At 36.0% G+C, this 27,633-nt stretch overlaps 1 protein-coding gene across 2 annotated transcripts in view; it reads left to right on the top strand.

The window, feature by feature from the left end:
• Positions 1-26,223, top strand: part of MED23 (mediator complex subunit 23) — a 37,168-nt gene extending 10,945 nt beyond the window's left edge. For both annotated transcript variants that reach the window (XM_032184300.1, XM_032184299.1), the window contains 19 exons: positions 3,780-3,980; positions 5,484-5,627; positions 6,714-6,859; positions 7,497-7,742; positions 7,918-8,060; positions 8,622-8,796; positions 10,502-10,665; positions 11,788-11,912; positions 12,360-12,565; positions 13,513-13,693; positions 14,507-14,677; positions 15,613-15,829; positions 16,605-16,841; positions 18,355-18,520; positions 19,490-19,562; positions 20,998-21,212; positions 22,068-22,188; positions 24,250-24,381; positions 25,104-26,223. In XM_032184300.1, coding sequence (XP_032040191.1) covers positions 3,780-3,980; positions 5,484-5,627; positions 6,714-6,859; positions 7,497-7,742; positions 7,918-8,060; positions 8,622-8,796; positions 10,502-10,665; positions 11,788-11,912; positions 12,360-12,565; positions 13,513-13,693; positions 14,507-14,677; positions 15,613-15,829; positions 16,605-16,841; positions 18,355-18,520; positions 19,490-19,562; positions 20,998-21,212; positions 22,068-22,188; positions 24,250-24,381; positions 25,104-25,277 — 3,237 coding nt within the window. In that variant the 3' untranslated portion in view covers positions 25,278-26,223. The remainder of the gene's footprint in view (positions 1-3,779; positions 3,981-5,483; positions 5,628-6,713; positions 6,860-7,496; positions 7,743-7,917; positions 8,061-8,621; positions 8,797-10,501; positions 10,666-11,787; positions 11,913-12,359; positions 12,566-13,512; positions 13,694-14,506; positions 14,678-15,612; positions 15,830-16,604; positions 16,842-18,354; positions 18,521-19,489; positions 19,563-20,997; positions 21,213-22,067; positions 22,189-24,249; positions 24,382-25,103) is intronic.
• Positions 26,224-27,633: the final 1,410 nt, after the last annotated feature.

Below are 27,633 nucleotides of genomic sequence, written 5' to 3'. Positions count from 1 at the left end.
TAAGACAATCATGAAATTGCATTTGAACATTTTGCTTTATATTATTACCTTCTCTGTACATACAGATTTACATGAAAAACGTCCTTTTAGAATAATTGAATCCTTGAATAATTAATCTGGATTGTGCAGCAGTCCTCTAAAAAATGAAATTTACTTAAGCTTAATGTAAGCTTTGATTGATTTTAGTTGGGGAAAGTTTGAAAAAAGAGGTGATTTTTCAGGTGTCTTGTTTCTATAATGTTATACAAACTTTTAATTAGGACACACTGTATTAGTGATTTTGCAAATAGCCTGTGGTGATCTGCAGCTTTGACTATGAGATGATATGGACTGTGCTGTGTTCAGGTGGATGTGTAGTTGTAATCTCCCCTAGCGACAGACCAGAACAGTTTGCTTAGGGAAGTTGTTTATTTGATGTTTGTCATCGTGGAAGTAGAATTAAAATATCAAGTGGAAGGAATGACATAACTCAAAAACTGACTGCCCCTTGTATTTTTGAAGTATTATATATTGATGTTGGGGACTTCCTGGTATTATCAGTGTTAGCATGGCAAAGTACTTAAACTAAGGGGTGTGATTACTTCTTTTTTTTTTTTTTTTTTTTTTTTGATACATTTCTGATTGTCTGTGTGTTGGGAAGGCTTGAGAGCACTTCCCTTGTTGAATCTTACACCATTTTTAATGAGAAAAACGTCAGAATACTCACAGAACTAGGTAGGAATAGAATCAGGTGTAATATAAACAAACTGTAGGGGCTTGTTTTGAGTCTTGGTAGCATGCAGTTGTGGAAAATGGAAGTGAGAGGGGGCTGTAGTTCTGTTTTGTATGAATTACTTTAGCCATTTTAATTACGCACTTTGAATTTGACTTCTGAAGGTACCTGTTGCTCAGCAGGATTCTGTCTACTGAATCCATTATTTACTAAATATTTTCAAGCTAAATGGTATTTCTTAAAATACTTGAAACAATAATGACCTGCAGCTAGCCTTACCGACTTCTTAAAATAATTCTGTTTTAGGGAAATCTCTTAACAAAAAAAAAAAAAAGACAACTGAAGCTTTGCTCTGCTACAAAAAGGTACCACTGGTCCATTAGAGGGCTGATCTTGAGAGAAATTTTAGTATCAAATTGTCCTGGTAGTACTTTTTTTTCCTGTATCTCTTCATCATTTAATAATATTTTCAGTGATGTTATGTATTTGTCAGATATTTAAAGGTTATTGTCAGGAGTGAAATGGAGAGTGTTTATTCACATTTTTGTAACTTGGTTATCTTACTTCTTATTTTTAAAGACCAAAACATAGTTGTTTTTACTGCTGTATTTTTCCATATATAAAAATACTTCCAAAATCCCAAATCAGTTTTTATTTGTTTTTAATTTTGAAACACAAATTCCTGTTTGTTTTTGAGGAAAATCGGCCCTTACCTGTATCTTTATCCATGTCTCAATACGTAGAGAAGTTCTCTTTCAGTTATGAGTAGTTAATAAAATAAGACCCCAATCCTGCGAAGACATAGGCAAGTGCAGTATTTTGAGTGCTCCAAAACTCATAGATAGAAAATTTCTGCTTAAATATGTTCACTGAAAATACAGAAAAAAAAAAATGCCAGAAAACTAATTAAAGAAGATAGAATAATAAATACTGCTATGTTTATCACAGAATGTTGTGAAGCAATAAAAGGATGAATTTCAGAATAAAAGGATGAATTTATTTTACTAGTTTCCTGGCTCCTAAACCTTTCCCAGTCTTAGAATTATTGAGAATACTGAAAATTCCTACTGGAAATTCTGGCTTTCTTTTTAACAGTAATATTTTCCTGTTGTATTCTTTCAATAACTTTATCCTAAATTAATATAGCCTAACATGATTAGGCTTTTGGACATTAACCCAGTGCTTAGCAAACTATTAAATTTCAAGCCCTGTACGTAGTAGTTTTGCATGCTGGATTATAAACTAGTCTGTAGTCTTGTCTGTTGCACCCTGCTCTGCTTCATAATTAGTTGCTTGGTGAGGGAGGGGGGCCGGGGGAGGAGGGGATAACAAGAACAAAAACACGACGAAACAAAACCGAAGTGTTCTCAACTGATGATGTTAACATTGCTCTCTGTAAACCTGTAGCGTGGTTGATCTGTGGCAATGGCATTGGCATTGTGTACTGGAAGAGAAGGTGAAACAGTAACCGGTGCTTTCTATTCTAGTTAGAGGTTTGTGTTAAGCATGCTTTGAGAAAGCACAGCTAGAATTGGAGCTTTCTGCAGTTTGGAGCTGGCAAAGAGCATGCAACAGGGGATGCTGTTCACTACATTATGCCAACTTTTCCCGTTCTTGCATTTTATGTTCAATTTAAGAGAATATTTTCTTTTTTTTGTTGTTGCAAAAGACTACCATTGATGAAAGTTAGAACAAGCATCCCCTTTGAGCATCTCTCTTTCCTTTTATTATTTCTTACTTTATTAATTAAAAGGTGTTTTTAGGCTGCCTGGCTAGTAAGTCAAAGAACTCATCTAAGGCATCTAAACTCATCTAAACTATTTTATGAATATTTGGGTAACTTTTAAAAAATTTTTTTTTACGTATGCCTTTTTGCCTCTAGAAAGGGACCTTGCATTTTCATGATTTAGTATTTGAGCAGCTCAGTTCCTTTTCTTTTGTATCATTTAAAGTAATAATGTTTTCTTTAAGGCTGCATTATGTTACAGGCATCAGATGTAAAAATAAATAGAAACGTGACCATTCCTGACTGAAGAGAGATTGTAATGAAACAAGCTGAGATTAGATTAGTTCCATAGTTCTAGCATTGTCTGAAGTAAGTTAAATTCCACGCAGCTTTCTGTTTTTAGTAATAGCAGCTTGTAGCACTAGCTATACAAATACGGAGTAATACAAGGTTGTTGCACTTGACGTTTATACTTAAATTTAATATTTGTGATCTGAGTTCCAAGCTGGTAGTGGGGCTGGCTTATGTACATCAGTGCTAACATACAAATCTGAATGTGTAATGCCTTCCGTACTTGATTGTTGTTGAAGGTCATTAGAGAAGGTGTGTTATTTTAAATGATTTGTCTGATTGCTTACCTTGCCGTGGAGATTGTGGCAGTCTAAATCCAACAAGTAAAGTGTTCATCATTGTAATACACAATTGCTGTTCTATGCACAGTATATAGAACACACTGTTTACATCAGATTAGCTTTCAAGTCTTCTTGACCTTGCCTTGTACCATGTGGTGCTGTGTCAGTAGGACTTGTAATTTTAGGGGTACTGACCAGTTCATTCTGCTGCTAATTGTAGGTGAGCCCAAACTGAGGGTGCGAAAGAGAAGGAATGGTCATGAAACACCTGTACTGTGTATTGGGATGCTTCCTCTGGTTTTGTCAGTATAATTGGTATTTTTTCCTTTATGGTGCTTTCTGCTTTTGAAACGTACTTTACGAGGAAAGGGAAAAAGAACAAAAACTGTGTTAAAAGAAGAAATTTTCTGTAAGTGCAAGATCAGCAAAATAACATTGGGCATGAATTTCTTTAAAATATAGGGAAATTTTATTTTTTTCGGTGCACTGGTGATCTGTGTTATGGAACTGAGTAGGGAATTACCTAAAAATCATCGTGACCTGTAACATAGTGCAGCTTTAATACAGTGGCTTATCCTTAACTTAAGTTCAGACTTCATTTCATGCTTCCCAGCCTTCTGTCAAAGTACTGTACTATAACTGCAACTGTACAAGCCCTGAAGTTAATGGTAAGACTTTTGGAATACTGTATCTGATCTCTGCCTTACAGCACAAGCAGCGCTGCCCTGTGCTGGAGGACCAGTTGGTGGATCTTGTGGTGTATGCCATGGAACGGTCTGAGACTGAAGAGAAGTTTGACGATGGTGGAACCAGTCAGCTTCTGTGGCAGCATCTCTCCAGCCAGCTCATTTTCTTTGTGCTCTTTCAGTTTGCAAGTTTTCCTCATATGGTCCTGTCACTCCATCAAAAGGTAAATTGTTTGTATCCCTTCCAGTTGGTAAGAGAGATTTAATAATAATTAAAATAAAAATAGAAATAATCCTCGCCCCTGCTACCTCTCCCAAGAAGTACCTTATGGGTAATGATCAATTCTTTTTATTATTGTGCCCTGTAGAAACAAGTCAAACTCTCAAGTTACGTTGTTGTTAGGTAGGTCTGTTTTCAGTTTATTCAGTTATGGGGTATTGTATTATATTTCAACTCAAAAAGTGTTAGTAGCTAGAGCTGGGAGATAAACTGGCATAATTTAGAAGGTCTGAGTACTGTACTGCTGCATCCAATATACATCAAAGCTTCTAGCAGAGCAAACAGCCTGTGCTAAAGAAAGCTAAAGCTAAAGAGAGCTAAAGAAACATGCCTTGTAAATGAATGCAAGAATTTTTAGTTTGTTTGTTTAACCAATCTAATCAGAGCGATTTAATCAAAGATCATTTGTCCAATTACAGTGACATTAGTAATTACAGTCTATAGTTATTGTTACTTCCTAATAGTAATATTGTTAAAAGTGATACACTTCCTGGTATTTACCAACTCCTTTCTGAATCCTGAAGGTGCTGCTGCCAGTCTTCCATTTAAAAAGGCTAGAAAGGGTTTCAGTAAGCCAGCAGCATCCTGAGCTCTCAGCTGGGAGAAATATGGTGTTCATGATACGAAGAGAGTGTTCTTTCTCCTCGCTATAAGATTAGTTTGTGGCTATTTAGATAAAATTTCTAGCGTGCTCCATCTTTGTCCATGGTTCCGTGTATATCCAAATTTACTATATGTAGTATGTTTTACATGGGGAGGATACTTTTTTCCCTACCCTTTTTGGTAGCCCTAAAATTCAATTGTTTTCCTATGATGACTGTCAATGAACTTTCGGTAAAGCAAGTCAGTGTTATTAAAACAATAGGTTCTATGCCACAAAACTGTACAGATCAAAGCTGAAAATCAAGCTAGGTAAGAGTATAGGTTGATAGAGTATTTGTTATTGCTGTATCAAACAAACTTAACAAATTACAATAAAAAGACACTCAGGCAGGCCCAGAGAGTCCAGATGAAGCGAGTCCAAGTTATTTGGGTTCAGAAACTTTCTAAATAGTTAATATAAAACCTATGGCCTTCTGCTATTGTTGGTGATATTCCTTTTGGCTACAAGGCCACAAGTGACAGCTTAAGGTCAACATTTAAGAGTTGCTGATTTTTTCAAAACAATGACACTGGAGAGCTAAATACATTTTAAATCCTACAGTTAACCTTTGTGGCCCTCACAGTCTGTTTCTCTGTTATGACTAATGCATCCGTTTGCCAGCTTTCTGAAAACACGACGTGTATTTCTATGATTCTATAATTTCTGTCTATGACCTGCTATTAAATGTCCAATAATCTCTGAAAATTGAAACTATTACAGCCTGCTTTTCTACTTTCATGGGAATCTTTACAGTGTTTTTTCTTCTGCATTCAGTATTTGTCTGTTACTGAGTGTTTTTGACAGTTGGCAGGCCGCGGTCTCATTAAAGGGAGAGACCATCTGATGTGGGTGCTACTGCAGTTCATCTCTGGCAGTATCCAGAAGAATGCTCTGGCTGACTTCCTCCCCGTTATGAAGCTTTTTGACCTCCTTTATCCTGAGAAAGAAGTAAGTCTTGTCTATGAAATTGTTTGAATTTGTAATTATTATTCAACATGACAGTTCCATACATAGGTATTGCTATTGTTGTTGAGTTAGTGTTGCAGCAGTGTGCTGCATAGTTACAGAAGTTTTGAAATTAAATCAAAAAATTCAGTATTTCCTAGCTATATTTTTTCAATAGCCACACTTGGGCAGTGTTTTTGTAGTCAAAAGAAAAAACAAAACAAAAAAAACTCCTAACTCATGTTTTGCCTGAAATAGGTCTGACTAAGGTTTTGAGGAGGGGATTGTTTCCACACTCAGGATACTATTAAGGAATAATGTTATGGAATTTCATTGCTATGTCTGTCCTATAACAGAATAATATGTTATCAGACGATTCCAGGAGCAAGAAAATGAACATGACACTTTAAATTCATTTTGTATTAATGGTTCCTTCTGTGGTTGTAAATCAAATCTTAGTCACGGTTGGTGCATCCCTCTAGAATGAAGGTTCTTAAGACAGGGGAGTTAGAGGAAGTATTTAAACTTCACCATGGCAGCATTTTTCTCAAAACATCTTCATTGTTTGCTCTTACAGTGCCTTTTATTTGAGGTCAGTAGACGCATTAGCACAAATGTGTGGCGTACCAAACAGATAAGGGTTAAGTGCAGCATTTTTTTCTCCTCCTAGGTTAGTTTTGACTGGCATAAATTCTGTAGTACAATTTGTTGCATGACCTCAGAGTGGCTTTTATCAGCATAAACTCTGAGAAGAGTGACAGGACTGGTTACTTTAATGTAGTTAATGGGCTTTGAGTTATGTTTGTTTCAAGTGTTTGTGGGCTTAGGGCGTTTCTGAGCATTTTCTAAATGTTGTCAAAGGCCGTTGCTCTTAAGAGGGCCTGTCTTACTCTCTTCTTGATTATGCATTGCTGCCATCTCACTTGTGGTGCTGAGGCATTAGATAGTTTGCTATATAACCTTTAAATATGTTGCTTGTGGTGTTGCGAGTGAAGAAGAAAAACTTAACCTTGAGAATACTGGCTATCTAAGCTGGTTTTCTGTACATTAATACAACCAACATGTCACATTCGCTTGTTCTTTCTGTAGTGTATTCCTGTACCTGACATTAACAAACCCCAGTCGACTCATGCTTTTGCAATGACCTGCATTTGGATTCATCTGAATCGGAAGGCCCATAGTGACAACTCCAAGTTACAGATTCCCATTCCTCATTCTCTTAAACTTCACCATGAGTGAGTTTTGTTTGTTTGTTTTGAGTGTGTGCGTTTGTTTTTGTTGTGTTTATTTTTTTGTGTGTGTGTGTGAAACTTTGATTTGTTTCTAGAGATAATGAAATAGGACCCTTCAGGTCTGTATTCAAAATGTATTCTGTGATGGAATGCTGATGGGATAAGGGTTATCAAAGGATAAAAGCACTAAAATCTCAAAGTCAAAATACCTCATTAAAGAGTGCAATGCTGTTATACTTTAAAGGAAATTGTTTTATGTCTAAGAGTGATAAATCTTTTCTACCGATAGAGAATTGGAAAGCAAATTGACTACCTTGTTTTATTATGTTGTGGGTTGGAAAGTGTGTATAAGCAGTACACTGGGGTAAGTTTTGTCTGGAAAAGTGTGTTTTAAAGTGTAATTTTTCTCTTAAGGTGACAGAAAAAAATGTATCTTGAACTGTTTTTACTAAACGGTGAAACTAACTATGACATAAAATCTAGTTATTTGATGTGATGCAATTGATAAATATTTTATTTTTTCATGATATTTTATAATTGATTTTTGAGCTGTGGATATTGTGGCTCTGATGTTGGAATGCGTGTGTATTTTTCTTCTTGCTTCTTCCTACTTAATACATAATCTCTCTTTGGCATGCAGGTTTTTGCAACAGAGCTTAAGAAATAAGAGTTTACAGATGAATGACTACAAGATTGCCTTGTTGTGTAATGCTTATTCAACCAATTCAGAGTGTTTCACTTTACCAATGGGTGTCCTGGTAGAGACTATTTATGGCAATGGCAACATGAGGATATCTCTTCCAGGGACTAATTGCATGGCATCAGGGTCTATTACCCCATTGCCAATGAACCTCTTGGACTCACTCACAGTTCATGCAAAAATGAGGTACAGTATGCAATGAGTTGTCTTTTTTTTAACCTGTTAATGCTTATGTAATTATCATCAGGACAACTTTTCTGTGTCTGAAAATGTCACGTTTAGATTTGTTGACTTACATAATAAACTTCTTAACTTTCAAGTACTTGATTTTGATCAAAAAACATTTTCTTTCTTTCTTCAGTTTGATTCATAGCATAGCTACAAGGGTAATTAAGTTGGCTCATGCAAAATCTAGCGTGGCCTTGGCTCCTGCTCTCGTGGAAACCTACAGTCGCTTGTTGGTTTATATGGAAATAGAGTCCTTGGGCATCAAAGGCTTTATCAGTAAGAAAGTTTTTCTTCCCCCCTTCCATCTTTTAGTTCAGTAGCATTTTCTTTCAGTAGGAACTGGAGGCCATATCAAAATCTAACGATGCAACATCATGAATACATGTGTAAATTGTCTTAATATTAAAAAACAAACAAAGAAAAACTAATAGTTACCCTAGTGCTGCAGTAAATTTCAGATGAGAGTGCTGCAGTCCCTTTATATCATAACTTGTACTATCAGGACCTTCCTAGTCAAGCTGTCTTGTATAAAGAAAAATAAAAAGCCAAAAAAAAGCTTAACGGAAAATCTTAAGTAAAGGTATGAAATTGTTCAGAAATGATATTTAATTTCACTTCATAAAATAATTCAGATGTCTGCTGTATATGTTCAGCCACAAGATTATTGAGCTCTGCATGTTTACAGCCTCTTAAAGCAGTGCTTGCACATCTGCTGTTTGGAGATTCAAAAAAAAATCTAACTTGCAAATAAATATAATGATCTACAGTATACTCTGTAGTTGTTTTTTGAAGTGTAATCACTTAGAAAACTTAACTTTACAAACTCTTTTTCATAAGGTCAGCTCCTGCCAACAGTGTTCAAATCTCACGCATGGGGAATTTTGCACACTCTGCTAGAAATGTTTAGCTATCGCATGCATCACATCCAGCCTCATTACAGAGTCCAGCTGCTCAGCCATCTTCATTCCTTGGCTGCTGTGCCGCAGACTAATCAGAACCAGCTTCATCTGTGGTAAGTGATGGTTACCATGTTTAATCGTTATCTCCGATTGCTTCTTCAACCTGTGTTGAAAGTTGTGTAAGAACTGTTTGAAATTGGATGCAAATACTTCCCAGTCTTACTTCTGTGAATGTGGTGTTTTGTGGAACCTCAGCAGGTCGTGTTTCAGAGATACAGTTAAATGTTAGCAGTACTACTCTGCAGAGTTGCACGAGGCAGCCTCCTTCGCACAGACATGGCAGAAGCGTCACAGGTGTGATAGGTTCCTGTCACACAGTAATGTGCACCAGCACCATCATGTCAGGAAGTGTCAGAAAACTGTTGAACTTCTTGCACTGGAGGAAAAGGGCAATGGTTGCTTCTTGCAGTCACGGTGATTAATTTGTCTGCCCGAGGGGGCTGTGCTTGCTTACTCCTGTAGAAGATGTGTAATTCCATTACAAGAATTAAATTTGTTCCATTTAATTCGTTAGTATAGTTTATTTTTAGTCAGATCAAAGAAATAATCTCATTCATCCTGCATCTGTAAAGGAGTTAGCAAAAAGCTGTGGTGGTTTTATGTGAATCTGAATGGATCAAAAAATGGCACGTCTTCCATCAGTATAATCACACAGTAAAACAATGGCTAATCTGCATACAGGAAAGATGGAATTAGTAGTTGAAGCTGTAGAGTTAATACACAGTTAATCCTAGGGAAAAGCTTTGAATTTAACTTACTGTTAAAGTGACATTTTAATTTTTGTATTTCTTAAAGGTTAAGCTGCAGACCGAGATACAGTTTGCATGCTGAATGCGGGGTTTATTTGTTTGTTTGTTTTGAAGTCCATTTATTGTTACAGAAGGATACTTCTAGGGGGGAGGCATGGAGGAAGAGAGAGCAACCTCATTATTATTGGTTCACATCAAGGAAGTCTAATTAAACTAATTTCTCAGTCCAAGTTCAAATTGCTCAGTTGCTTATTCTTTACTAAGAATGAAGAGAACAAGTGGAGATGAATTTCTCCTTCAGTCAAGACCTTTTTTTTCTTTTTTTATTCACCTGGGTACTGTTTTGTCTTGTTAGTTGGAAAATAAAAAACCTGATCGTTAATCAGACTGCATAAGCATGCATAGCATGCAACTAGATAGGAGCAAACTAATATATGGCTTTGGCATTTCAAAGACAATGCTGTAAAAGTCTCTTAAACTGCTTCAAACTATCTGGTGTGAAAAGCACTCTCAATTAGAGTGCTGGAAGATAAAGTGCTTCTCATTACTTCATTTCTTTAATAAGTATGATTTACTGCTGTCTGCTTCAAGGTGATAGCTTTGCAATTTTCCATGCCTTATTCATGGTTTTTTGCTCTGTTCTTGCGTATATATGTATTTTTTTTCCATATATTACATGTTTAGATTAAGACATTCAAAAGATAACAGAAGGGGGAACTCTAAATTGGAGAAACTCAAGATTCTTTTTCAGGGGCTTTGTATCTGGAATTTTCACTAAATCAAAGTTTGAGAGCTTTATTTGAAAAGAAAGTACTTAAATGGTTGATGAGTTTATTAAACAGGGTGGGAGTGTGGCGGAGAATTTTGTCAGAAAGTTGAGAACATTACTTTCAAAACAGATGCTTCTGTATTATATGAAGCAGAAACTGGTGGAAGAGCATATATTTCTGGTATCTTAGAAGGAGTAGTATAAGCACTCTTTGCTAACTAGGCTGTTTTCTTCTTTCAGTGTTGAGAGTACTGCTCTAAGGCTGATCACAGCTTTGGGCAGCTCAGAAGTCCAACCACAGTTCACACGATTCCTCAGCGATCCCAAAACAGTTCTTTCAGCAGAATCAGAAGAACTCAACAGGGCTTTGATCTTAACTCTAGCAAGGGCAACACATGTGACAGGTAATAATGGTACTTCGAGATAAAATCTAACTGAATAGTAAAGTCAAGCTTCTTCTCTAAATACCATTTAACAGAATATCCCAGAAATGGTACGGTCAAAAACATTTTTTAAAAAAAAAAACATATTTTTTATTTTTTTTAATGAAAATAAAATTGTTTTTAGGGAAGGGGCTGCTATTTATAACAGAAATCAGATGTTAAGAGCTGTTTTTTATGCAGAGATATAGTGTGACCAGGTTCTTCTCTCTGTCTTGTTTTCCCTTTCATTATTAAATGTTTGGATTGATTAAATATGTGCCATTTAAGGAAAAAAAAAATCACAGAATGTTGAGAACAAGTATGTTGCTCATTCAGAAGCCACCACCTATATAGCTTACCTTTAAGACAAAGTAATGCATGTTTTGGATTCCCTTTCATGGGAAAGGGAAGGGGCAGAAGCTTTTCACTGGTATTTTAATATGTTATTAATTTGCAGTGACAGTGGTCAGGTTTTTGATAGCTTGGAGAGGGATATTTTCTCTAGCTCATTTGTTTAAATGGGAAAAGTACAGTTTAAATCTGGAGACTCGGTGGAGAATTAGAACAACTGATTTCACAAAAGCTGGTGGAGGAAATTTGAAAGGGAAAGGGTTTTGTTATTTTACCTTTGTTCAATCTTTAATGTTGAGTCAGCACTGGGGCTGGAGGAAGATGAGTTGTGTTTTTTTCCAGAGCTTAACTGAGAAAGGTACTGCTGAAGAATATTTAAAGCAATACAGAGTCGCATCTAGCAATTTTTCCATCGCTAATTTACTCAGGATTTTTTAAAATTAATTCTAATGACTTAATTAGCAAAAGCATGTCTTGCTGTCATTACAGGAAATTAAATATAAAATCTTAAAATCGCTTGCTTTATTTCTAGCTCAAAGCCTAAAAATAATTTCATTACTTTAAATAGCATAAAATATCTTGTTCTACAAAATATGTAAGGTTCAGAAAAAGGGGGTAGGAGAAGTTTATCAAAAGGGGAACCCTGTTGAACTAGCAGAGGCCTAATGCCTTTTCTTACAGAAGAAATACATGTAAGAAATAATTATTTTCTATGTGTGTATGAAATGCTAATGCCATCAATCCATTTTGTAGACTTTTTCACAGGCTCTGATTCAATTCAGGGAACTTGGTGCAAGGATATATTGCAGACTATCATGAGTTTTACTCCGCATAACTGGGCATCACATACACTAAGCTGTTTTCCAGCTCCACTGCAGGTAATGGTTTCAAACTGATGATTTTATAAGTGGCAATACTTATTCTCTTTGCCATTTGCTTGTTGGTGAGATTCTTCTCCTGTCCATATGCTCTTCTTCTCAAGTCACTAAAGAAACAGCATGATTGTAATGCTGATCTTCAGAAATGCGTTAGCTTTTCCTGTACTCTAAGGCCAGGTTTGGCGAGCAGTTAGTACCCGTGCAAGGTAAATCAGATCTTTCAAAACAAAAAAAATAATGGAGAAGCTTCTTCTCTTGTGGCAATTTGTAAAGTGACTTATAGATAAAACAGTTGCTGTGGTGTCACAGTGAGGCAACAACCCTGTCTAGTAGGTTTTTATTGTACAAGGAAGTAGAAACTTAAAACCTGCTAGATCACGTTAAGGTTGACCTGTGCAATGTTTTGTTTTAGGCTCTCAGTCACACCAAAATCTACTTTTATTTCAGGTATTCTTCAAACAGAATAATGTACCTCAGGAAAGCCGTTTTAACTTGAAGAAGAACGTGGAAGAAGAATATCGGAAGTGGAAGTCGATGACCAATGAGAATGGTATAATCACTCACTTTTCTGTGCAAGGTTCACCCCCACTTTTCCTTTGTCTTCTATGGAAGATGCTGTTAGAGACGGATCACATTAATCAAATTGGCTACAGGTGAGCTTAAAAGCTGTGCAATTTCAAAGCTGTTACAACAATGTTTTCTGTTCTGAGGACATGGGCCCTGTGCATTACAGCTTGATTTGTACTTTTTTATTAATTTGGAGCATGGGGGGTAAAAAAAGAAGTGGAGCCTACATATTGGTATATAATAACAATTTTGCATTGTTTAAGGTTGAATATACCTCCTAGCTGATTTTTTTTTTTTTTTTATACAGTGGTCTGTATGTTCATCTTGGTAAGAGAGGTGTAGGCAAGGATGCGAGGTGTTTGAATTCAGAAATTTACTTAGCCTTTATACACTAATAAAAGCTATATATATAAATTAAGATGAAAATTATATACGTAGGTCTACAATTTTTTGACTTGTTCTCTGTAGTACCAGCATCAGCTCTAGTCCTGAAAAGTAAGATTATTCTTTTTCAGTCACCGTTAGGTCTGTTGAAACAATGAACATATATAATAGCATATGTTACTCATCCATGCAATCAAAAAATAGCAGTATTCTAATGTTAAGGTTATATTAAAAGCACACAGAGCAGGAAAATAGAAATGTGTTGCAGAAGATCATGCAAAGAGTTGTGTAACTTTATTGGTTAAGTGCAGAAAAATGCATAACTAGAGCATGTATTCTGAGCAGAATGCTACAGGTAAGAACTGTTGAAACTGTTGAACTTGACGCATTTCTTCTATGCTAATGCATCCGGACTTAGGAATTCCTTGCTTATGGGATGGGGCTTGTTTTGTTTTTATTTAATAAGGTAAGGTGTTGTTTTTGGTTTTTTTGTTTGTTTTTTTTTTAAGCAAACATTTTTATAAAACCCACTCGTTCTTGTAAAATAGATCGGTTAAAAATGTATTAAGAATACTAACATTGATTGGTTGCTTTTATAATCTGTGCAAGTATCCTTGTTAGAGAGACTTCTTTTCTTCTTCCACAACAGAGTACTAGAAAGAATTGGGGCTAGAGCTCTAGTGGCACATGTCAGGACATTTGCGGATTTCTTGGTGTATGAATTCTCTACCTCAGCAGGAGGCCAGCAGCTTAATAAATGCATTGAGATTCTGAATGATATGGTATGGAAATACAACATTGTAACACTGGATAGACTGATACTGTGTTTGGTAAGTATTGCCTTAAAAGAAAGGATGTGAGAGGTTTCACAGAACTTGATCCTTGCATTCTTCGTCACATTTATGGGAGCAATCTTTTTAAAAAATGCATTGGTTTTATGTATTGACTATTTGCCAACCCCAAAATCAAGTAAAACAGTAGATTAGTTCTGTAAGCAACATAGAACTCAGTCATACAGTTCTCTGAATCTTCGGGGGAAGATTTTCTTGGTTATTTAACGGCAACCATTGAGTTAATATTAATGTATGTGATTGTTGTTATGCTATGGTGTGGAAACAAACGTGAAGTCTTGTAGCCATTAGAGTTTTTCTATTTTTGCTTGGAACCCAACCTTTTTCATGTAGAAAAATAGGGGAGAAATAGCATTCTCTGACTTTCCAGGTTATTCTGTAAAATAAAGAAAAGCAGAATTTACCCAGAGGAAATTAAATTGGGTTTTAAAACTTTAGTCCAAGCATGTCAGTGGCCAGAAGTTTGAAGAAATTTTAGATTCGCTATCGTTAATTGGATAATTTCAAGAAGAGAATTGACAGCCTGAAGAGAACTAGAATTCACAGTAACATACTTTCACTGGGAATTTTTTGAGACTTTTTGCCTGTTGAATAGAAAATGTGATTGTTAGGTTCTGTCATCTCCTGTGAAAACTACCTCTATTGTGTGTCTTCACTCCAAAAATACAGTTGAGAGATCACGTGAATTTGTGTGTAACGTGCAGTTCCATAGGCTAGCCAATGATTAAAGGTTCTAAAGCAGACACTGATATCAACTCTAATTCCACGTTTTCTGATCCTTTTTGTTTAAAGGCTATGCGTAGTCATGAAGGAAATGAAGCTCAAGTCTGTTACTTCATAATTCAGTTACTCTTACTCAAGCCTAACGATTTCAGAAACAGAGTGAGTGATTTTGTGAAGGAGAATTCCCCAGAGCACTGGCTGCAGAATGACTGGCATACTAAGCATATGAGTTATCACAAGGTATCAAAGCTAATAAAATCCTTTTGTTGTAATACTATGCTATGGAGTTCAGATCAGCTAAAAAGTCTTTTTTTCCTGTAAATTACAGGACAGTTCTGTAGACTCTTGGAGTTAGTTGATAAGTATTAATTTATTTAGGCTAGTATTAAAAAAAACAATGCTATGTTTATGTAATAATGTTAAAATTATAATGCAATGATATCTAAAGATGGAAGCATCTGAAGGGTTGGTTAGAAACTTGTTAATCTAAATCCAATAATTTTAAAAATTATTTTAAAAAAATAAAAATAATTAATTTTAATTATTTTAAAAATAATTAAAAATTTACTCAGAATAGATGTCCTGTGCATAAGGGAAAAGATATCTGTTCTCATGTTCCCCATCCCTGCAGTGCTAGCACAGAGCCTGGTTATGGTGTCTTCACTCCACTCCACCTTCCCTCCTATATCTCTTAGAGTCTGCATACCAAGCTCCCCTGGTGTTATGAATGCCTAAGGTTGCAGTTTCCCAGGGAGTAATTACATGCATATTATACATGTTATTAGTGTTCTGACTTAGTACATAATGCAGAAACTTCTGGTAGTGCTGATTCCCCTAGATTTTCTCTTAAACCACTTGACAGGGAAAACACAGTCACTGCCTACTTTCAGCTTTGCATTGGTTTCCTTAATGCTCCTTTATGCCCCTTCAAGTGGTGGTGAAACTTTGTATATTTTTTTTTCCTGAAGGAGTTGTATGTAGGAGTCATAACCACTATTTAATTTCACTCAGAGATAAATTTTCTTCAGTGAGATTTACGCTGGTAGCCTCTCATTGCATTCATGTATGATAATAAGGGTTACGAAGTGTCTTGTTAAAGCAATGTCGATTCTGAATATTTAATGCAGTGCTTTTAAAGAAAGAGCTTTTAATTTTGTTGGATTTCTTCCCTTCAGAAATACCCTGAAAAGCTGTATTTTGAAGGCTTGGCAGAGCAAGTCAATCCCCCAGTTCAGATCCAGCCACAGTACCTACCAATTTATTTTGGAAATGTATGCCTGCGCTTTCTGCCGGTGTTTGACATTGTAATCCATAGATTTCTGGAACTGCTTCCAGTGTCTAAGTCACTAGAAACTTTATTGGATCATCTGGGAGGTTTATACAAATTTCATGGTAAGTTATCTGGGAATGCAGACTTTTTATTCCAATTGTGACAATTCTGTTCTTTCTCTTTCATTGCCTTCATTCATAATTTTAATCTGCTAGCACAGTGATGTTTAATCCTTTCCTATTCTGTGAGCCCTATGCACATTTCCATAAAGAAGTGTGTTCCCTGGTTAGTGTATTTCAGCCTACAAATAGTGAACTTGCTTTTATTCTGGTAGCTTTTGCTAGTGCATGCTTAACACCTTTCCCTTTCACTCCCTTCTAGTAGTGAGTACTTGGACTTGTGTCTTAACAGTCTTTCTGTTACCAACACTGAAACAGACAAAAATCAGAAACAAACAAAAATTCCTCCATCTATCTTTGTTTAAGGTGAAATAATTTAACCTGACTTTTTAATATGCTTTTTACTGCACTGTTACAGTAAGTTTTGTGTAGATGACATAGCTATGTTATGGCCAGACATTTTACAATATTCTTTTACTGTGATTTCATACCTGGAGTCTTCCTATTTAATACCTTTTATATGAAGAGGTGATTTAGTGGATTAATGTCGGATAGATGATTATGTTAATATTGACGTTCTGTGATTGACCTCTACCCATCTACCCATGTATAAATGGAAGACAAAAGAGAATCAATGTTGTATAGTGAAATAAAGAACATGAATCCATTCTAAATACGCTATTTTGAAATACTGCAATTTAGTCTCAGGGAACTCTTGATTTTAACTTTGCCACCAGAAATGTAACGCTGCATCCTGTTCACTTTTTCTTCTTGGCAGACCGTCCTGTGACTTACCTGTACAACACTCTTCACTATTACGAGAGGCATCTCAGAGAGCGCACAAACCTCAAGAGAAAGCTTGTTCATGCCATTATTGGCTCTCTCAAAGATAATCGCCCACTGGGCTGGTGTTTAAGTGATACTTATCTCAAATGTGCTATGAACGCCCGAGAAGATAATCCATGGATTCCTGATGACATTTACTATTGCAAACTCATTGGGAGACTAGTAGACAATATCCTTCTTAAACTGTGCATGAAATAAGCTGTGCCAGCATCTCCTAGCTTCATTTCATCAAAATGTAAAGTTCAATTTCCATCTGTTCAGCCTAAATTCATATTAGGTTACTTCAGCATATTTTAACTGTATGCATTTGTTTCTAAAGGTGTGAAGAATGTCAAAGCAGTAAACCAGTTAAGCAGATATAGAACTGACTGGAGATGATTAAATATGTATGTATATTCAGTGGTCCTTTTGACTAGTACAGAGCAATACCTTTTAATTACAAGCATTATTTAGAAGATGAAAACAAAGTTGTAATATGTTTCTTCAGTATTTCTTTCTTATTTTGTGTAGGGAGTGTGCTCTTCTAGTAAAAGCAGCTTGAAAAATATGGTGAAAATGATATAGACTACAACTTTATAAAAAACTTCACTATTTATTCCATTATTTCAAAATACTTAGTGCATTCTAAATTGAATTGTAATTGTGTCATAAAATCAGCTTGACATAAAGCGTGATTGTTTAAAGAACAATGTAGAACATAAGATCATTTTTTTTCTAGTGCCATTACCAGTATCACTAAGAAAATATGTTGTAAGCAGTGCCACATTTAGGCATGTATATAGCTGAATATATATAGGTGAAAGTCAGTGTACGTGCTGTTAGCTACTGCTGACAATCTGTTTTTTAGGTGGGAAGAACTAGAAATTATATCTTTAACACAAACCTAAATTTTTTTAATTGTTGCTTTTTACTTTTTATGGTTATGGTCGCAGTTGATTTAAATTCCTGTGGAAATAACTGGTGAACCCATGCAGCTATGTTCTAGAGAACAGTGCTAGACACCTTCTCTTTCTGGGTTAGCTTTATGGAAGTTGGCCAGTTTTCTGGGTGTCGTGTCTCTTCCTTCACTTATCTTCCCAAACCTGCCGTTCCTTTATGTGTAACTTGGAAGAAGTTTACTCTATCTAAAGAAAGCTAAAAATATATAAAACCCTGCTTTTATGCAAATGTCAACAGTGTGGTGGGAGATCTTTTCTGTATGTAGCTCAGATGAGCTAGCATTCCTTGTGAAAGCAGAGTATTTTCAGACTAAGCAGGTGCTCACTTTGCATAAACTGTCACCCTGGAGTTCTGCTAGGAGATCATATACTGAAGCAAATTAATGGTTTCAGATTATGCAGAGTAGAAAATTCTTGTTATTTTCATCTTGTCATGGAAGCAGATGGTGAATGAGATGGTTGGTGTTGTTTTGTTCCACCTCTTAATCAGGGAAATTTATCCTCTGCATGACCATGTGTGTAATGCATCTGTAACTATGTATTTGTGCAATCTTCAGTGACTTATATTGATGCTCTTGGCCAGATGTCTTATTTTTATGAACTGTGGTTATTTTATTAGTTCTCAGTAGCTTATCTTTCATTTCAACTCAACTATGTGTATGTGTCATATAGCTATATTTTTAAATACCATGCTGCTTACACAAATCTTTGTCGGGGAAGCTTTTTTTCCTTAATCATTGTCACCTATGGCAGGAAAATCACCTGGTCCGTTTCCAAATTGTGACTGGAGATTCAATGAGTTTCCAAACCCAGCTGCCCATGCTCTTCATGTTACCTGTGTTGAGCTCATGGCCTTGGCAGTTCCAGGAAAGGATGTGGGCAATGCACTGTTGAATGTTGTGCTGAAGAGGTACGTTGCATCTCTGAAACTGTTTTCTGTAATTTATTGAGATTGCTAAGGTAGTTTGTGATACTCGTTTTCATTGATTTTTATAATTTTTAAGTATAAATAATAACATTTTTAATTAGGTGTTTTTGGAGGACAAACAAAGCTATAGGGGTCAAGCAGAAAAATGGTGTGTTGGATTCCTGTACTGTTGTGGATTGTGTGTACTTTAGGAACCATTGATTCAGCATGATGAAAAGATGGAGGGAAGACCTTTCACTAGCTAATGAATTATCCAGTGGGTTCAGCAGCACAAAGACTAGAAAAAGCCTGTTGTCCTTTCAGCTGGTGTGGGAGGAAAAAAGTTGATATGCAGAGAAAGGGACAGGAAGCCTTGACAGGATTCCAGATCCTTGAGATGCTAGTGTAAAATCAGAGATACTTTAAAATGGTGTAGTGTACCAAGGCTGGTGTTCTGTAAGGATGCATTAAGCTTGACCCATAGTTCTGTTTCTTGATTCCTAGCTCAGTCACCATGAAAAGAACTAAAGTGAAAGGAAAGACCTAGTATTCTTTCAGTGACTCAGATGTCATCTTTGATAAGCAATGATAAACTGAAATGATTTTTTTAGCCTTATTCAGCTTAGTAATGTATTATTGTTAGCTTTGTTTGTGGCATATGGAGGGAAATAGTCAACAAAGGGACAAGTAGCCTTTAAGCGCTCGAGTCTGTTTGTAGCAATCACAGTGTGATTACAGTATTTGAAGAAAACGTGATACAAAAGCAAAATCATGTCTGAATAAAATTTTGCTATTGGCATCGTAGTGGTATTAATATTGTCTGTTAGCTCTCCTACATAGCTGCATATGTTTGTATAGTTCTCTCAACTTTGTGAGAAATTTTCTTTGTATAAGTACACCTTGTTCTAGGTACGTGAAAAGCACAAACTGCAATTGTGAATTTCTGAGACTGAGTTTTCTTTTTCTCTGTAGTCAGCCCCTGGTGCCAAGAGAGAATATCACAGCTTGGATGAATGCTATTGGACTAATTATCACAGCCTTACCAGTAAGTCGATATGTTGTACTTTTAAATAAAAAAAAAAAAAAAAATAATAATCTTTTTTCCATGTAAAGATTAGCATCTTCCTGGAACATGTTGTAATTTTTTTTTTGTAGTTTGCAATGTGACAGCCAACATCTGTAGATTCTGCAGAGCCATTCTGAAGGCTACTTCCATGTTAGAAAAACATCTTTTTCTACTTACCCAGCATGGAAAAAGTGAACAGGCTTTCTGTTTTTTTATTTTGTTTTGAGTCGGGGGGAAAAAAGTGAATCACTCCTATTTAAAACACATTTAATTTCCACATCTATAATATTAATTATAGACTGGAGCTATGAAGATGAGAATTTTCATAAGACTTCTGATGCAAATCTAGTGTTTTTTATAAATGCTTACACTTGCACATCCTGTATCTCTTAAATCATGTAAATAAGATGTGCCTAAGACTGCAAAAGCAAGTATATGCGGTATTAGAGATCATGTTTCAGTAGAAATGTTGATCTCCTGAATATAAACGGTATCTGACCAGGAATGTCTGGATAATTTTGATCTTGTTTACATGTTGTTTATATGTGCAACAGTTATTTTCACGAGGACTTCTGTCCAGCAAAATCGTTCCTTTCCTTGGAAGAAAGACAACATTAATTATGTCCTTATTTTTATTTTTTTTTTTTGATACGTGTTTCTCCTGTGTCTTCTCCTTGCACCTTCATCTACATTCTCTGACATTTGTACCCTTCCTTTGTACCCTACTCAGAAAATTCTTGGTCTCTTTTCATCTCTGCCCTGTTTCTTTTGGAGCCCTTTACATTAGCTTTCTAAATAACCAAGTTCATAAGATACATCTTGATAATGCCACACCCTTTAATGTGTCACATCCACTAACAAAATTGTATTCTGTATTGTGCTTCTTAAATTTCAGGTTTGTCAGACGTATTTATAAACTGCCATGTAGTTGAAAGCATCTTAGAAATATGATAGTGGTAGAGAAAAGATGAGGAGCGTTATCTTAGCCTGGAGAAGAGGAGGCTCAGGGGCGACCTTATCGCTCTTTTTAGGTACCTCAAGGGAGGCTGTAGCGAGGTGGGGGTTGATCTGTTCTCCCACGTGCCTGGTGACAGGACGAGGGGGAATGGGTTTAAGTTGAGCCAGGGGAGTTTTAGGCTAGATGTTAGGAAGAACTTCTTCACTGAAAGGGTTGTGAGGCATTGGAACAGGCTGCCCAGGGAAGTGGTGGAGTCACCATCCTTGGAAGTCTTCAAAAGACGTTTAGATGTAGAGCTTAGGGATATGGTTTAGTGGAGGGCTGTTAGCGTTAGGTTGGAGGTTGGACTCGATGACCTTGAGGTCTCTTCCAACCTAGAAAATTCTGTGATTCTGTGATTCTGTGATCTTAGATGGTGTTCCCTTCAGAAGGAATTCAGGCTTTTTGTTTTCCCAGGAGCCATACTGGATTGTTCTCCATGATCGCATTGTGAGTGTCATCAACAGTCCCAGCCTGACATCAGAGACAGAGTGGGTTGGTTACCCGTTCCAGCTGTTTGACTTCACAGCATGTCACCAATCTTATTCTGAGATGGGTTGTAGCTACACTTTGGCTTTGGCACATGCTGTCTGGCATCATTCTAGCATTGGACAGCTGTCTCTTATTCCTAAGTAAGTGCTATGATACTTGATGATTTGTCTTACTCCATGCATATTGTAGATAACAAAGCTGTACTGGTAGTATTTATACAAGCACATATCTAGGGGGCAGCACCAAAACCCACCTGATAAATCTCAAGGTTTATTCCAGCTCCCTATTCCCCTGACATGACTCTTGTGTCTGTTAAGTTTCAGAGCTCTCATCTAGAGTGTGATTGCCTTTCATCTGCCTTTTTAAATTTTGATTAGCTTTTATGCTTTTGTTTGTTCCTTTCATGTTCAGCTTTTCTTAAAGGCACTGATTGTAGAGTAGTCTTAAAGCATCAACTGTAATTGGCAAGTGTGTCCTTTATTCTGGCAAGTACCCTATGGCTGCCAGCTGAGATGCTTTACTGACTGAAGGATGCAATAGTGGTCCACTTAGTCATTAAAGCAGGTAAAAAGTACCAGAAGTTGATGAGACTTTCTGCAGTGCTGTGTTAATGACAGAATTAGCAGATGTCATTTACAAATACCAAGTTGTAATATACTGGACAGAAAAGTGAAGGTAGCATGATGTATTCCTGTCAATCATTTGTGAGCGTTGATTTAAAATCGGTGTTAAAACTTCAGAGCAAAGCTTTCTCGCTGTACATGGCGTTCTGCTAAGCTCAGGTGGGATTGTCTCCTTGAGACAAGGTTCTAGTCTCGTGATAATGTCTGGAAATGTTCTACACCTTCACTGAAATAGCTAGTATTTTCTGAAGTACATTGTAATTTCTAAAATGAAGACTCAGATCTGCGAGAGAGAATCCTATGTTTTAGTTAAAATTTGGGCTGGGGGAGAAAAAGTGCAATTCAAATAGGATGTATCTTAAAATGTTACAGGTTCCTCACAGAAGTGTTGATACCCATAGTGAAAACTGAGTTCCAGTTACTCTACGTTTACCATCTTGTCGGTCCTTTTCTTCAACGGTTCCAGCAGGAGAGGACACGATGCATGATAGAGGTAAAGTGTAGCTCTTGGATTACTTTATACAGTGTATGTTATTTTTGCTTTTCAGTTACATTAAAGAGTAGAATGCGACAGAGATCTTTCTTATAAACATTTAGAATTGAATTCTATACAAATAAAACGGGTTTTAAGGATCTGAATTGCTGAGTTGTTATTCAGCTACCTTGTTAACTGAAACCCTGTCCATTTGATTCAGGATGAAACACCCAGCACTTTTTTTTTTTTTTTAAGTGACGTTTGCTTTGGCTTTCAAATTGCATGCAAAATGTGCACCAGACTTAGTGTGTTTTTTTTAAAAAGCTTCTATGCGGGTTAAAGAAGGTAAGTAAGAACTATGTACTGTGAGAATGAGGGAGCACAAGCAGTTTCTTACACTGATATTATTGGGGGGAAGAAAGGGAGAAAAGAGATGGAGTTGGCCAGCTGCCAGATGACCTAAATAACTGCAGGTAGCAGAGTCCTTTAGAGAAAGACAAGCTAAACATGGGAAATGTGTCTTTACATATTTGTGCTGACAGCAAATATCTGCTAAACCTGTATGGCAAGTATGCATCTCATCTCTTTCTAGAGTTTGATCAACATAATATAAAGGTTTACCACCACTACTAATTGTTTTTCACCCCAAATTACCCATGTCTATGCTGGGGATTTCAATTTAAATCTTCTTAGGTTCCTATTAGATCTGCTGCTGCAATATTTTCCCTCATTTCGTAATAAACTGTTCAGTTTACATACATTGTTTTGTGAACAAGTCACAAAATGTAGGAAGGCATAAACAGTGAGCTTTGAACTGTTGTTCCTATGTTTCTGGATGTATTGTGAATACAGGATACTGTAAGGAGCTGTATCGGTTGAATAATCATATCATAGTGTTTCTGTATATTTCTTTACATATTTCCTTCAGTTTTCCTGCTGAGCTGTGCCATTTTCTGATTCTTTAAGTATATTTTAGAAGCATGAAACAAAAAAATACATACATCATCATCATTTAAAGGTTGGACTAGATGATCTTTGAGGTCTCTTCCAACCTAAATGATTCTGTGATCATTTGGGAATCCACAAATCATTTTTTTTATTCTTTTCTCTTTTTTTTCTCATTTTCTTATAGCTACAATAAAAGTCACACCATTTTTTTTTTTTTTCCATGAAATAGTCCTTAAGTACTGGAGGGCAATAGAAAATGCTGTTTAGGTGTGGAGCAGTATCTTTTTATAGGCTCCTGTGTAATACTGTAAATAGCTAGTAAATACTGCTTCGATGAGTTTGTTCCTCCCTCAGGAAGGAAGGGTTTTTGTCTTTTTTTCTCTGCATTGAACCAAAATACAAGAAAAGATGGAAAGATGATAGCTTTTTAAGTTTCTTAACATTCCTATACTACTACTTTTCCTTTGCAAGGAACTGATTTCAGTGTCAGAATATCATGATGAGTTACTCCCTTCAGAGTAGGCAGCAGCTGTTGTGTGACTAAAATGACAAGTCACAAAGTTCAGATTTCACATTACCATTTTTAAATGGTCAGTCTTACATAGGTTTGCACACAATGCCTCCTTTATTAAGTATACGGAAGCATTCTAGTTGTAGAGAATTCATCTCTCTGTGGAGAATGCTTAAACCATTAAAGTGCACTGTATGCATTTGCCAAAGACCTAGCTGTAGTCTAGGTACAAGCTAAAACAGTAATCTGTAGAGTCTTCTCTCCAGAAGACTCAAATACCTATAACAAGTTTAACACAAGATTTATTAGCATCTATTTTCTCAAGTTTTGTAGGCACTTATTCAAAGCATATTGCAGGCAGTGATGTTCAAGCATTAGTTATGTAATGTACCAAAATACCATCACTACTCTCGCTGAAAGTTAGCTTTGGAAAAAAGAATCATTTAGACAAGCATAATGGGATTGGTTAGACTTGCCCATTTGTCTTTGCAAGAAATAAGCAGTTAGGAATCACAGGTACTTAAAAAGCAGTATATTTATTACACTGTTGAACTGTTTCTGTTCTAAATCACTTAAAAACCTGTTTTGATTTCGGGTGTTTTTTGTGTCTGTGGAGACAGATTGGAGTGGCATTTTATGAAATGCTCCTGAATGCTGATCAGTACAGCTCGCACCTGAACTACATGGATCCTATCTGTGATTTCTTGTATCATATGAAGTATATGTTTACAGGTGACAGTGTGAAAGACCAAGTAAGTAAACAGTCGATAATGATACTTAATTATCCTTTTTCCTTATGGCAAATTAATATTTTTAGGAGTGGTTTTTGTATGTAGCATTAAAAAATGCTTAATTGTTGACTGGGCTCTCTGTATGCAAACTGGGGAGTTGGTATATTTTTATACAGGTAAAACCTTTTAGACACGGTAGGCTGAGTATCTCAGATTTCTAGATTTTCTGTAGTGTGAAACTTCAGATTGCAGCTTGAAAACTTTTTAAGTACTATTATTAAATAACCAGTAGAAACAAAGCTGTCAAACAACCAAAAGTTTATATAGCTTTTTCCTCACTTCAGTCCATAGCTTTTAAGTTTTTCCTTAGTTTCTGATTCAGCTAATATAACTTGTCTTATGACAGAAACAAGAATGTAGCCATAGTTGATGGAAAAGTAATTCAGCTAGTTTATTTTATAACGGTGTGGGCTTCCTTAAAGTGATTTGTGTTAATCATTTGCAAAGCATTGCTGTACAGCTATTACACCAAGGAGCGGTGTAATAAGGTTAGTTGTCAGGAGAGGTCTGTAAGTTAACATGGTGAATAGAACGTTATGTGATTTACATGATTTACTGCATCTTTTTCCTTTTTTAGTTGTGCGTATGTAATGGTCAGGTACAGTGGTCAAAATACTTCTATTTTACCAAATGCATTTGTCTTTATTATTATTTATTATTATTATTATTATTTCATTTTACAGGTTGAGAAAATAATTTGTAATTTAAGACCAGCTTTGAAACTTCGGTTACGTTTCATAACGCACATCAGCAAAATGGAGCCAGCAGCTGTTCCACAGCAACCTCTTAGTAATGGCTCACCAGCACCACAGCCTAGCCAAGTACCTGTTAATGTTGCTTTGCCAGTTACACAGTGAAGTGAAGTGTTAGGTCAGCCTTGGTGTGATGGTTTCCTTCTAGAAGTCAAGGTGAAGCATCATCTGATCTGCAATCTGGTATGCTGTGTAAAAGGAAAAGAGAACTGCGTGCAAATTTCTGCTTCATTTTCTTTTCCATAATGAAGTTGTCCAACTGTATGCACACCAGTTTTCCTGCCTATTTATGTCAGACACTAAATAAGGTATATGTTACCTTTCCTTGAAAGCACTGAGTAAACTTTCTCTGCATGCAAGTACATGGATTTCTGAAGAGTTCATGGTATTCCTGCTCCCTAACCTGATCAGAGTCACCTGGATTTTTCCTTTTATTTGTCTATGAAATGAAAGGACACTCAACACATGTAGCCTGGTAGGAAAAACAGCCTTTATAAATTTGGCCTCTGCATTATTAGAAGTTTGTATTTTTTTGTCCAACAAAACTTAAATTATTCTCATCTTTTGGGCAGACAAAATAAGTTGTTATACAGAAAATCTCCTAGAAAAAAAGATTGCATCAGTTGCATTGGCTCGATTATTCTCAGTCTTTGGGAGGATGTTATGAGCTTTTGAAAATATCTGTAAATTTTATATGTACAGTTTACGTTCAACAAATGAGCAGTGGGTTTGATCTAGCATCAATTACTAGACTGTTAGATTACTACCCAGAGGCTGTCTAATGAATTTATTATGAAAGTCTGCACATTCAGTTAAAGCTATGCTGGTTGTTATTTTATCTTTCCTATTTGGGAAATGGTGTAATTTTTATCAGGTCAATCGTATGAATTTTATTAATATCGATATCTTATATTTTAGATTTGTATAATATTCGACTTTAAGTTTTTTCTGTGTACTGTGTTCTGAGAGTTTTGATAAGAGAATTGAAAGACTAAATGCCTTGTAAATACTCGTTTGTCCATTTTTTTTATTAAAAACAAAACAACCAAAAAAAGCAACCTTTTTTGACTGTAGTAGTAGTGTTTATTTGTTTTTCATAAATTTTGTGTTAAAAATAAGGATACCATAGCAAGTGTATTTCCATGGCCTAAGTTTATCAGCTTCACAATAGTACCAATTTCCACCCATTTCAGAGTCTGATTTCTTTCTCTGATGTATGCCTTTTTCTAAAAATGTGATAGTTATGAAAAGGAGTTGTTGACTCTATGAGTAGAAGTGTTTTTTGGTTGGTTGGTTATGAAGACTGTCAAAAAGGGACAGCAAACCTGCATTGCTGGAAACTGCCATCATTTGGATTGTATGCTTGGATCCCAAATTCTGCTAAGTGTAATTTAAGTAAGAAAAAACTGTGAGTGCTTTTCAATTAATTTGTCTGATATAAAAACATGTTTGCTTATCACATACTACATGTTTGGTCTAAAACATGTTGTGTTCCATTCCAGTCAAGTTATTTTCGTTTTGATAAAGAGGTGAACACAACTGGTCTCCAAAACTCCAGTGGGGACAATCCTATCCATAGAGACATTCCCACAGGCTTTCACAGCAGATTCTGATGGTGGCTTTGAAAGGTGCTGTTGTCAGTGAAACTGTATTAATAGTGGTTCTCTTCCTAAACAATTTTTTGGAGCACACAAAGGCCTGCAGAACAGCACGTTACCTGGCTATTCAGGTAGTCATGTTATGACTGAATTATCTTTAACACTGCAGGCATTTTCCTGAATTGTCTCACTTCATATTGAAATAGATTTTTAGCTTGATGTGGACCCTGAGTGTTCTTTTAAGTGTTTAAACCTCATCTGACTTTTATAGAGAATGTTTATTTAGGAGACTTGAGCAATGTATGTAGCTGGTTGAGTCAGTGGAGATTGTTCAAAAAAGTTTGCATTCCCTCTTTAACCACCAGAGGGAGACTTCTTCAGAAAATCTCATCGTTGTGTGTGTAATGCATCACGGCATCATGAATACTCATATCTTTGGAGTTACCAACATTTTTATCCAAGATTTAACAACTTAGAAGCCATATTGTCCTCTCGTCCTAAATGTTTAAAATATGGTTTGTTTGTGTTTTTGTGGTTTTTTTTTTTTTTTTTGTAAACAAGTTTGCTTAAGGACTTGCTAGAGCTGTGGGATTCGCAAAATCTTCCAAACACATCTAGAAGGCTTAAAGCTACATGCTTCTCCCTCTTAATTGATGTGATTGTACAGAGAGAACCTGGAAGAGGATTAATGAAATCAAAACAATAATACACGTTGTTATGATAAGAATAAAGGATTAGTTTTATTTTAAAGTCAATTACTTGATGCATGCAACTGTTACCAGAGTTGATAAGAGATTTGTGTATTTAAGCACATCAAAATGTAAGCAATAAGGGAGATCAGTATATTTGATTTGGATTTTAGC

The sequence above is a fragment of the Aythya fuligula genome, chromosome 3 (genome assembly GCF_009819795.1).
Source record: "Aythya fuligula isolate bAytFul2 chromosome 3, bAytFul2.pri, whole genome shotgun sequence".
NCBI classification, from domain to species: Eukaryota; Metazoa; Chordata; class Aves; order Anseriformes; family Anatidae; genus Aythya; species Aythya fuligula.
This window is presented reverse-complemented; position numbering and strand designations above follow the sequence as displayed.